Source organism: Lactuca virosa, chromosome 9 (assembly GCF_052849685.1).
Source record: "Lactuca virosa cultivar CGN04683 chromosome 9, Lactuca_virosa_CGN04683_v6, whole genome shotgun sequence".
NCBI lineage: Eukaryota > Viridiplantae > Streptophyta > Magnoliopsida > Asterales > Asteraceae > Lactuca > Lactuca virosa.
Window position 1 is genome coordinate 35,269,960 of NC_136434.1, and position 13,139 is coordinate 35,283,098.

A 13,139-nucleotide genomic window follows, 5' to 3' on the forward strand; every position below is an offset into this window, starting at 1 on the left:
TCTGAACATGGATTTTCAGATGAGAGTTGATGATGCTTGTGGTAAAAAATTTCCCTGGCCAAAGCACTGGAAGACATGAATCAACAATTTGAAGGGTTAAAAATACGTTTTACTGAGAAAGTTTCTGGCCTTGATATCGCTTGTTCGGAAAGAGAGGTGCACATCAAACTCTTAGAGGATGAATTGGCTTTATACAGGGCTGTTGTGAAGGAGAAAGAGGTTATAGTACAAAAGTTTGAGTCTAAGAATGTTGTAGCTAAACAAGAAGTCTCCGTTCGTGCGTCGGCGAGGGTTTATATTAATGAAAAGTTGTTACCAGTTACGAGCTCTCCTACGAGGTGGATTTGTATTGTTCCTTACAAAATTAATGTTTTTGCTTAGCGTTGGGCTCTTGATAGGCTTCCTACTAGTCATTATCGAGAATCGAGGTGTTGATGTGCCTTTTCTTTTATGTCCTCTTTGTGATTTGGAGGTATAGCCCGCTACTCATTTGTTTTTTGATTGCTTGCTCAAATTAGTAGATGTTGGGGTGTTGTGGTTCCTAAGCTTTCTTCATATGGAGGATGGTTGGAGTGGTTCAAAAATATTTGTTTCTTAGGTATCGAGAAGGATGTTCTTGGCAGGAATATTTTATGTTTGTTGGTGTTATATTTAAAATTTCAGAAATATGTTGCTGTTTGGGTTTCTAAACTGAAAACTTCGATGATTTTTTAGAACATTGTTATGCGGGTTTACTATGATATAGTGGTACGTCTAAAATAAACATTAACTAGGTTGGATAGCTACAAAATCCTAACTTGCTATTATATAATGTTTATGTTTCTTTCCATAATAAATCAACATTTGTTCACACCTATCAAACACCTTTTCTTTCCCAGACAACCCTTAATAATAGAAAAAGAAACGACCTACATGTCTCTGAGACTTGTTGTAGAACTGACAAATGAGATGCCATCACTCTACAGGACAAAAGCTAATCTCAAACCGGACACCGTCCATGTTAGTTCGATAATCTATCTCAAAAAATGAACATTTGCAAAGAGAGAAAAAAAAAACACTACACGTGGCAAAAAGGGAACATATAATCACTATATATAATTCACACAAGATTCGAGCACGAGCAACTAAAACTTTTACTGGACATTCGACTATACATTCAACAAACAAATGCACCTTTGAACGCTAAACGTTCCTAATTAGTAGCCCGCATGCTTTTACCCTTGGGTTTTGCTAAAAAAAACAAAAAAAGAAACAACCTATATATAATATAATCTCATTATTTCGCACTATATATAGTTCTTATAGAAAAGAAGAAGAAAGCGCTAATCTCCCTTGCGATTCATTTGGCATGCAATCATGGTGGACAACTCGAGCTTCTCCTCAACACCCTCAACTTCTCTTTCGTCTTTTGAGCTTTTGGTAGTGTTTTCATTCTCATTTCTTCAAAAACCTGCACAAAAGTTTCAATTATGTCGAAAGAATAAAAGTTGTTTCCAAGAAAGAACAGTCTAAAAGATGTGGACACCTGTTGCGTTCTTTTTCTTTCTATTTCTGCCTGTTCACCATGAAAATTTTTTAGTACTTGGTCCAAAACTTATAAACTTGAGGGGGTGTAAGTGAAAATATTCAGTTCTTACCAGAGCTTGTTTAAGTTGAGCATTCTCCTCTTTCAACATGTTCAATTCTGCCTCTAATTCTACTGTGTAAGCCTTCGGAAACATAAACCGAATGAAATCAAGAACAATAATTTCAGAAAAGCTCAAAGCACCCATGATTTGATAAAAGTAACGTACCTGTTTTCTAGCTCGAGACCTTGCAGCAGATTCTCGGTTTTTTATCATCCTTCTTTGTCTCCTTTCCACCACTTTCTCCACCGGACCATCGATAATCCGCTTCCGTCCGCCCCTCATGCCGCTCATATCCATGCCGTACTGATTCCCGCCATCGAGCTGACTGGTGGTAATCCCATCGGAAGACACTGGACTCACCGGAGACCCCATCCCTAATCCCTGCCCGTACCCACCTCCATTTCCAACCATACCTCCGTAACATGAAATCGGCTGCGGTTGATAGGTGCTGCTTCGTTTTCCACCTCCGGGGTACCCTGGCGCCTCCCTAATGAGCGGAGAGTATGGTGGGATAGCGGTAACAGGTCTTCCCATGTGAGCTGACCCAGGCGGAGGACCAACAACACGGTTGTTTCCGTTCGGGTACAACCCAAAAGGTGGCGGCGGTTGCTGCTGAACTGGTGGAGCATTCGGATGGTTCTGTTCCCGAACTACCCCCGCCTTCACTAAGAAATCCTCAAGAGTCATTTCTCCATAAGTAGGCTGACGCTGGGCTGACCCAGGAACTTGAGCATTGCCGGAGTTATTTCTCTCTTGTTGGTGTTCATGTTGTGTCTTTTGTATCTCCGACCAGACTTCATCGACGGTTTTACGGGAGAGTGGTCCCGGAAGAGTTAAGGAGCCTTGTCTAGGCAAGCTGTGTTGCTTAACCATCATATTCTGTTCGGCTGAACTAGTGTTGAGTCCCATCAAGAACTGTCCGCTACTGGTTGCGCCACCATTAGTAGTCATGGCGGCCAGAGTGGTGGCAGTGGCGGCAGCTGGAGGATGGGCGGCTTGTCCATGAGCCTGGTTTTCTTCAGCTGTCCAAATGCTGTTGAGGAACTCATCCATGTTCATTGAACCAAAATTCTTTCCACTTTCGCAAAGAGTGTGTTGAAACTCATCTAAAGTGAGAGAATAGATGGAAGATTGGCGGCCCAGCTGTGGCACAAGGGCATTTTGGACATTATTATTTCGAGACTGGTTTTGATCGGCGGACTGCAATGGGGATTCAACTTCACCGGGAGACATGATTTCGGATTCTAAAACCACCATTCGTTTTAATTATCGGTTAAAACGTCGATCCACTGTCGAATTGAAAAACAAAACAACATAACATCAATTAGAAATAACAAATCATGTCGAGTCTTTCTAAAAAACCTTTTTTGAATCAAAATATCTACTTTAACCTAATGTGTGGTCCTCGGATCGTTATTTATAAAGGTACATAGTGATTCTTAATCGGACCATATATAACCATGGATTGAAGCTTTCCATAAGTACACATCAGAATTACACCGATTGATTTGACCCATACAACATAATCAAGTAACATCTTTTGATTACTTGCAAAATACCTTAAATACCCTTAAATAAATAGCCTCGTAGGTAAGCTTAACCACCTTATTAGTAAAATACCACATAATCAAGATCTTGAAACTTATGAATCAGAGATGATTAAGCACCAACTTAATTAGCAAGTCATAATTATAAGAACAAATAACAGATCCATTAATTAAGAGCATTAAAGATTTGTCATAAAGATTCAAGTGCATGCATGATACCTTCTATGGTGGCGATGAGTAGATCTAATTGCAGGATCAGGTCAAAGTCTAGAATCTTGAAAACGCCTCATTGGTGATATTAACAACCTCAAGCGTGCTCAAGTGTTTCCAATTCTGGACAAAAAAGGATGAACACTATTTGCTAACTGATCTAGTAGCTACCGTATTTATATATATAGTTATACCTATAGAGAGAGAAAGAAAGTATGTAAAGGGGGAATCGGAAATTGCAGAAACTTGCAGTGGTAGTGTTGAAGGCAAGAAAGGGGAGGGAAGGAGAGAGAGAAGTGGGACCCAGTGAGGGTAGAAAGGTCAAATACGATGTCGAACACAGCAATGGAAGATGAGTAGATGAAGTGCTGCCATCATGGTAAAAGGTTAGAGGAGGACTGCAAATTTCATGCAAAAAAACAGCAATAGGAGGAGAGAAGATGGTAGGAAGAGGGGTATTTTGGGAATACGGAAATGCTCTTCGATTGACACGTCTTGGACAGGTGTCTGTTTGTTAGCAGCCTCGTATTCTGTAGTGTGCTTTGTTTTCTTCCACGTGTCCTTCATATTTCAGACAGCATAATCGACGGCTTTTTAGATACGATGTGTTTCAAGCTCCTATTGTTTTCTCAATTTCATTTGAACATTTCTTTAAAAATGATTGGTGTTTTTCTTATTTAATTTTAGAAAAGTGAAATCTGACTTGTAAAATGAGATTGAGAAAATATGGTGAAAATGAACAAACACATGATATAACGAAACGCTATTTTAGATACCCCTAAAGAAGTTACGGGTAAAATATGTCGATATAAGTTTTTACGGTTTTTTTTTAATCTGGTTTAACTATATAACTTTCATTCAATTTTTAAGACCTTTTTTTCATCGGTTTTTCTATTTTCTAAAAATGAAAATCACAATAAAACCATTAAATTTGCAGAGTTTTAACATTTTATAATAAAATATTGAATCCCTATAAGTGTTAAGCAAACTAAACATAATTATAGATATTGTTTCGCATGCAATACATGTATCTTATCTTATCATAAATAAGGTAAACTTGTAAAAGCTTTGCAATATTAAGAGTTTCGTGCGAGTTTTATTTTAAGAAAGCAGATGAACTTTTGAAAAAAATCTAAAAAAATCTAATTAGTTGAATGAAATTAAAAAGCATTTAAAATTTCTACATTATAATATCATGATTAAATATTACATATATGATATTTTATAAGTAATACTCTATTAAAATAATTCAGTAGAATCGTTAATTTGATTTATTTCTGTATTTATTTCTGATTCTTTTTCTGTATAAAAAATGAAAAAAATTATTGATACATATTATTATTATTATTTTAACATCTAAAATATGTGGTTAGGATCGGATCTTCATGTTTCATAAAATAAGTCTCATTTCAAAAGTCAAATCAACCATTATATATATATATATATATATATATATATATATATATATATATATATATATATATATATATATATATATATATTAGAACGGCAGAGTTTGATTATGTTAGTGGTTTGAGTCGGGCAGTGACATCCAAGCGGGCAATATGTCTTTCCCGAACCTTCACCCATGGGGAGTTACCCCATTACAGTTTTTCCCCGCTTCACCTATAAAAAAGCCTCCAAGAAGTCTCGAACCCGAGACCTCCCAAAGAAAAACCACCTAGACAACCCTTGTGGCCAACTGATCTAGACCAGTTGGTTATATATATATATATATATATATATATATATATATATATATATATATATATATATATATATATATATATATATATATATATATATATAGGCTTAGGTTATTTTGTTTTTACTAAGTATTGTGTGCCAGAATGCACAGATCTGGACCAACGGATGAAATTAATCAATGGACATGATTTGAGAGTGTATGATATTACAATGGGGTAACATGTACCATATAATCACACAATTGTTAGCAAAAGGGTATTTTGGACAATTAACTACATTTATAAAAGGAAATTTTCGGATTTTTAGGGATGATTAATTCTCCTAATTTAGAAAAATCTGAATTTTTTAATTAATTCGATTTCAATTTTTACCGATTTTATTCTGTCAGAATATTTTTTGTTAGAATGATACTCTTTCAGAATTTTATTCTAATAGAATATTATTGAAGAAAAACAAAATTCTTGAACCAAATGTTGAAAATTAACAAACATTCTGATATATTCTTATACATTCGAACTTAAATACAAATTCATACATATTCTTACAGACTAAAAGTCTTATACATTTTAATATAGTTATAAAATATTCTAAAAGAATATCAACAAAAATGAATAACATTCTTAAAAAATAACAACATTCTGCTAGAATGCTCTCGTTCTCCATGTTTTCTTCATTTTCCACATAAATGACAGCCCCTTCAAAACCTAAATCAAAAAAAAAAAAACATAATCAACATTAAAATAGTATAACTTTCAGTATATTCTAACAGAATAAAACTATAATTCTAACAGAATGTGTTAGACATTAAAGACTTTTAATTTATTCTAACAGAATGTACTCGAGTATCTACATTGGGTTTAGTCCAAAAGTCATGAATAAGTTCATAAGCAACTTTTGGGTCTTTTGCAGCAACAGAAATTTGAATGATAATGCATCTCACCTCAAGAGATGGAGCTCTATGTAAGCAGAACCAGTCAAAGAAAGTCAACACTAACGTGTACTCATTCTTTATGCCCATCAAAACCCAAATAAAGTGGTCAGACCTAAGCCTTGATTTGAATGGTTTCAGAATTCATTCTATGGGTTCAAAGTGGCGTTGGTTAATGGTGGTGGAGATGCTGTAAACAAGTTCAGAATCTTTGATGGTGGGCTTTTTGGGGGAATAATCAGGGAAGTGTCTAGCACTAGCTGAACCAAGTGATGAGTATTTTTGGGTTGAAGGATTTGGTTTGGCAAATAGGAGAGAAATGACAGAAGAAACCATTTGAGGATGATGATGATGATGATACAATGTTTGACAGCAATATCTTGGGACAAAGGTAGCACACCTCTTCATGTCTTAACATCAAACCATGTCCCCTGTTTCCATCTTTGATGTTAACATGACCCTTCTCCATATAGAAGGACTGAAGCATAAAGAATTATTCCTCAATGCATCACCTGCATGATGACAATCACATCATAGTTACTAGCCGTTTTCAAATATAATAAAACCAATGTATCAAAGAATACGTCATTTTCTAGTTTTGTTGACAGTGGCATTTTATCAAACAGGTGGTGGGCAATGTACCCAAGAGTGTAAATTCAACCCAATTTAACGAATATTTGCATCTAAAAATATATAGCGTAGATGTGCAGAAACTAATAAGGTCAAACGAAGAAATAAGACCAACTGACTATTTTGCACAGTGCCTTTGTTTCCTTATCCAAAAGCATCCATTCACCAGCAAAAGCTTACAAAAAAAAAAGCAAAACACATCATTATAAAATTACAGAAGACAAAGGGAAGAACAAAGACAGAGAAGACACCTTAGAAAGTAATAGTCGGCAAACAGAAATCAACAGAAACCGTGATGGACCCGAGTAATTACCTACATCCAAAATTGAAAGAGTAATTTTGAAGTCATCAGAGTCGAATTGTAGAGAGAAACACAAACCGACCTAAGCAGGGCAGGCGGTGGTGGAGAGCGATACCGTATAGGGCTGTGGTGGAGAGCGACGATGCATTAGGCGGTGGTGTAGAAGGGAGAAAGAGTAAAACAAAGAAGATGAAAGGTAATCGGTTTGGTGCAGAAAGTGGAACAATCGATAATATATAAGGAAGATTAAAGTAACCCCGATTGTAGAAGCTAACCTGATAAACAGTACCCGAGTTAGCTACTCTGCATAAGAGTCTTGTCCTGAATGGAAAATGGGTGAAGGGATTGACGACAATTGTAATTTTCAAGCGTAGGGTTTTTTGGGTTTGACTTTGATATCCCATATTTAAAGGGATGATAAATATATTAATTATCTACCATATTTAAATATGTCAAGATTACTATAATACCCTTAATGATTTATTTAATGATTTATTATTTCCTAAATTCTCATTGGTGCACACAGGCACACAATAATTGTCAAAAACATTTGAACCTATCTCTCTCTCTCTCTCTCTCTCTATATATATATATATATATATATATATATATATATATATATATATAAAAGCTTTAACACAACCAAATTATACAACATAACCATAAAAACACATGACAATAACTCATATTCAAAACATGTGTTCATTAAAATAACTCATATTCAAAACATGTGTTCATGTATGAACTATGTGTGTATGTATTTTTATAAGTGTTCGTATGTATGTTATAGAAACTTGTATCATTAAAAAATATTATCAAAATTTTGAACATAAATATCAAATAGAGTAAATTACACGAATGGTCCCTATGGTTTAGGGTAATTTGCGCGTTTGGTCCCTAACTTATTTTTTTAACTCGAAAGGCCCCTACTGTTTGTTTTTGTTACGCGCTTGGTCCCTGTCTTACCTAAAAATACTATTTTGCCCTTGATTTTTCAGTTTATTTAAATAAACACACTCACAACCTCACCCCCTCACATTACATTACCTATCTCACCATTTTTTCCTATTTAAATAATAGTCTTTTTAGGTAAGACAGGGACCAAGCGCATAACAAAAACAAACAGTAGGGACCAAGCGCGTAACAAAAACAAATAGTAGGGACCTTCCTAGTTTAAAAAATAAGTTAGGGATCAAGCGCGCAAATTACCCCAAACCATAGGGACCATTCGTGTAATTATTAAAAAATATTATATTTATATATTTATAGCTAAAGGTGTATAACTTTTATATTTTGAAAATATGATGTATGTTTAAAAATGATAAATTATATAAAACTTCGTAAAATATTTAAGATAGATAAAGATAAATAAATTAATTTAAAAAAACAAAATAAAAATATTAATCATTGAAACATATTTATGACATTAGGTTTGTGTTAAATGTGGAAAGTTCATGTTGTATAAAGTAAGTTTTAAAGTATTTAGAGTAGAGGGGTCGCTCGCCAAAGTCACTTGCTTAAGGGTCGATAAGCACTTGGAACACCGCCCCTAGCGCTCGCTTGGGGGCTTACTACATGTTGGTCGTTACGTGCTTGGTGAGAGGAAAGAGAGAAGATTGGTTGAATGTGATTGGATGCTATAACACTGGCCGAATCAAACCCCGTTTTTCACCCAATTTCACATTTTTTGATTAAAATAAAACTTTCTTTTACCCAATTTCAAAATTTAAAATTTCAATCCAATCCCTATAAATTAACACTACACTCTCAACATTTCACACACACAAACTATCATTCTTTATCGCATAAGTTGACTCTTTTCTTTATAAAAAGTGTTGTCTTCGTCCTCTTCTTTACCATCATCGCCATCTTCATCAGACGATGTTTTTGATAGCATAATACAGTCAGTCATCTCCATATGTAGTAGGCTAGAACAACATCTTAACAACAATGAAGAAAGTAATGTGCAACGTTAATGAAGAAGATATATCCAAAGACAACGTGCATCCATCCACCAACATTTCATGCATGATTATTTTGACGAGCATGCTCTCTTTCAAGGATATTATTTCCCCCGACGTTTCCGTGATGCATAAAGATTTGTTTGTGCGTACTGTCGAAGGTGTGAGTTTAGTGTCTAATTATATGCCACAATGCCATGAGGTACGATAGACTTTGATCCAATTCAAAAATGTATTGTTGTATTTCATATGTTAGCATATGGTACCCCCCCCCCCCCTGATGCACCAGACGAGAGTCAGGATGTCTGCATGTACCACACGAGAAAGTCTTTTCGGAGTTATCAGATACATCATGTCTTTGTACGGTCCACAATATTTGAGTGATCCTACTTCTAGTGACATACAAAAGTTGTATGCTCATCATGCGAATGTGCATGGTTTACGTAGGATGTTAGGAAGATTAGATTGCATTCATTAGAGATGAAATTTGTGTCCTAATGCATATCATGGACAATACACAAAAGGCAATTATCATTATCCTACGGTCGTACTTGAAGCTGTAGCCTCATAGGATTTGTGGTTCTGGCATGTCTTTTTCAATAGTGTCAGTTCGCTTAATGTCACACCCCGAGACCGGTGGCGGAAACGTTCCGGGGCGGAGTGACGTCATGTAAAGTATCACAACCAATGTACATAGCAAGCATAGTAAACACAACCATTACATTACATGAAAGAGTTTTACATTTGTTTGAAAAGTAGTACACGTTTTATATATACATCAGTTATGACAAAACTAAAGACGAGTCTTCTATATGCTCCGTCTTCTCCAAAAAGTTAGCAGGAGTACCTGTCTATGGATTCCCTGAGAATACAAGCGGTTTTAAAATATCAGCATAAAGCTGGTGAGTTCATAAGCGGTTTGTTTCTGGTAAAAGAATCAGTTTCCTTTAGTTTCATGAACAGTTGATATCCAAGAAAATCCCGTATTTTCTTATAAAAGTAGTTTAGTTATCCCTTTGTTACACAGTTTGATTTAAGAAAATCCTGTAATTTCCTTATGAAAATATGGCTTGATTTCTCGTTAAATGTACCATAAACCTTGTTTATGAAAAGTTATGTTATCCCAAGAAAACCCTATGTTTTCTTATGAAAGATGTTCGTTGGTTATCGATTCTGAAATGAAGTGTACAAGTATCTACCATACTTGTATCGAGTGAGTGCAGCATACTGGAATGCCTGGTTATCCTTTGGAAAGCATATTAGTTTTAACACGTATACAAAACTAATAAGTAGGTAGTGAACTAGTAGTAATCAAATCAGTTATTACTTTGAGGTTAGTTCACTAGATTCGCTATTACTTTATCAGTAAATTTCCATTTTCTATGTTGCGAGTTCCATAACCATACAATAGACTGGATATGGCGATAAGTAGTCCATCATCAGTTTATGACTTTTGTCACCCGTAGACCTGCCGGTCCCACTATAGCTAGCAGCGAGGTGCGGGGTAGTCAGTCTCGTATAGATCTATACACTCAAGTCACGCTCTCCCTCCAGGAGATTCTGGTTACGGGAGTAGTCCTCCACTCGCGTATCTATGTGGAGTGTTACCGAGGACGTGTCTCCAATCTCAAGAATAATGAATTTACAAGTAATAGTATAGAAAATCCTGGTTTATGTGATGACATGAAATCCTTGTGAAATATAAAAATATAACATTTTATACTGAATTTCACAATCAGTTTGAGGACTAACTCTGCAAGTTAGACGGTTGGTAGTTACGGATTTCAGTGTTTAAAGCATATTGAACGTGTAGTTATGTCATACAAAAAAATAGTTTTGAGTACAAGTTTCATTGTACTTTTGCTTGTATTCCCCCCCTGAAAACATGAAAAACATACATGGAAAAAGGTGTAGGGGTATGAACTCACCAGACGAGAAAGTGTCGGTTAGGATGCTAAGTGTCAGTTTAGGGCTTGAACACGCGCGAGGTTCCTATGTAACATGAGGAGATACATGATTGTGTCCAATTAGGCTTTGATTTACTAAATTATTAGGATCATACACTCCGAGGCACGAAAACACTTCAATTCAAGTGTTAGGGGTGATACGGGTTGCATCTAAGGAGTGTAGGGCCTAGATAAGGTGTTTACTCTTCAAGTGTAAACCCTTAGGGATGTTTACGGTCCAAAGACCATATCCCCCCATGAGTTTACGGCCGTAAACTCATGGGTGTGGTGTTCTTGGTTGATCAATGGCCTTATCTTGCACAAGGAAAGGTTCTAAGGTGGATTCAAAGGCTTTGGAAGTGATCGGGACATGAAATGACCTAGGAATTTGGGTTTACGGTTCTTGGACCACCCTTGGGGAGTTTACGGTCGTAAACACATGGGTTTACGGCCGTAAACCCATCCTTGTCCATGTTTGTCCATTTTCCAAGTGTTTTGGTGGTTTGTAGGTCACTCATGCAAGTTCTAGACTCAAAGGCAAGCCATGCAAGGTGTTTAGGGCACTTAAACACCCTTGGAAGGTGTTTACGGTTTTGGGAGATGTTCCCAAACCGTAAACTCATGTTTACACTCCTTTGGACATGTTTTAGGGTTCTAAGATCATTCAAGCAAGTTTCAAGGCCATTAGACATGCATTGAAGGGGTTAAGGGGCATCAAAACCCCATTTAAGGGTGTTTATGGTTCTTGAACATTGAAGAACCGTAAACTCATGTTCATACTCCAAAAGACATGATTTTGTGGTTCAAACTCCATGCATGTAAGTATCTAAGCACTAGAAGAGGTTTGAAAGGGTTTTGGGGATTCAAAAACCCCCTTTGAGGGAGTTTACGGTTTTGGGAGGCTCCCCAAACCGTAAACACATACTTTTTGATGCATTTGAGAGTTTAATACATGGATTTGCATGCATGTTCGGATAAACAACTAGTTAGGAAGGATCACTTACGGATTTGGAGCTTGAAAAGATGATTCTTGGAGAGAGATTCTGATTTTTTTGAGAGAGGTTGTAGAGAGAGAAAGTGCAAGGTGGGAAAAGCTCAAAATGGTGGCCACTCAACCTTTTTACAAGCCTAGAGTTAGTGGCCAGGTGGGGATACACCCAATACCGACATTAAACGGAGTTAAATATTTTACCCGGGTAACTAACTCTCACCCGTCTTAGTCGTAATCTAGAAATTTTCAAAAGATTATTAAGAGTGTTTTCACTCAATATTATTTCGTTCCGACCCATAATAAAATATAAAAATAATTCTAATTAAATTATTTAACTAAAAGTTTAATGGAGAAATTGAATAAAAATTATATTTTATTAACGGAACGGGTTACGGTGACGGAATAAATTCCGGGTTGTCACACTTAATGTCATTAACATTCTCAATAATTCACCAATATTCAGTAAGATGTATGACGGTACTGCCCCAAATTCGTCATTTGTACTCCGAGTATTGGAATACAAATTTGGATACTATCTTGTCGATGAGATCTATCCTGACCTTTTTGTTTTCGTTAAAACTTTTTCATGTCCGAATGACCCCTAAAGGTCCAGATTTAAGAGAGTCAAAGAAAAAGCGAGAAAAGATATCGAACGATCGTTTAGTGTTGGTAGATAGTTGTCAAATCATCTTTGTTTTTTTGATGTTTCTACTATGATAGAGGTGATGTATACTTGTATAATATTGCATAATATGATACTAGAACATGAAGGAAACGAGATATGTGTGTACGACGAGAATGAAGTCATCCCCAAGACACAACCACTTGAATATGGTGGTCAAGAATGGATACGAAGAATGAGGACAGTCAATAATCTAGTAATCCATGTCGATCTTTGTGACATCCCCAATTTTACAGCCAGAAAAGACCTATTTGTTTATGCTTAATTTGAACATCAGAGTATATTTTTAAAGAAATATATTGCGGAATTTGTTCCCAGAAAAACATGATAAATATATTATCAAAGGATTTCCGAAGAAATGTATTTTGTTCATATTAAAACTTTGGGATGTGATCGTCAATACTGAAACATAAGCATAAACAGACATTACATTTATTTACACCAGTGATCTACATCCCCTTTAAATCTCTCAGTGTAAAGTAGCTTCGTATCGATACCTGTGATACAAATAGACTGAGTGGGTCAGGTTGGGAAACCTGGTGAGTACATAGGATTTTCAACCCACAATAATATAATTATTATGTTTAATCATCAAACAATCAACCCGA

The 13,139-nt window shown here is 35.8% G+C and overlaps 1 protein-coding gene across 1 annotated transcript; it reads right to left on the reverse strand.

Annotated features, from left to right (window-relative positions):
* Positions 1–1,069: 1,069 nt before the first annotated feature.
* On the reverse strand, positions 1,070–3,714 carry ABI5 (Basic-leucine zipper (bZIP) transcription factor family protein). Its single transcript, XM_079071747.1, has 5 exons — positions 3,395–3,714; positions 1,794–2,917; positions 1,638–1,709; positions 1,526–1,555; positions 1,070–1,450 (listed from the first exon to the last, which is right to left on the reverse strand). The coding sequence occupies exons 2-5, from the start codon at positions 2,883–2,885 to the stop codon at positions 1,355–1,357; spliced, it is 1,290 nt and encodes a 429-aa protein (XP_078927873.1). The 5' UTR covers positions 2,886–2,917; positions 3,395–3,714; the 3' UTR covers positions 1,070–1,354.
* Between the last annotated feature and the right edge of the window lie 9,425 nt (positions 3,715–13,139).

Bases quoted from the DNA above. Each gene is read 5' to 3' on its own strand.
- ABI5 (XM_079071747.1), bottom strand. From the start codon at position 2,885: ATGGTGGTTTTAGAATCCGAAATCATGTCTCCCGGTGAAGTTGAATCC. The intron at 1,710-1,793 runs GTACGTTACTTT...ATGTTTCCGAAG, and splicing joins GGTCTCGAGCTAGAAAACAG to GCTTACACAGTAGAATTAGA. The intron at 1,556-1,637 runs GTAAGAACTGAA...CATGGTGAACAG, and splicing joins CTCAACTTAAACAAGCTCTG to GCAGAAATAGAAAGAAAAAG.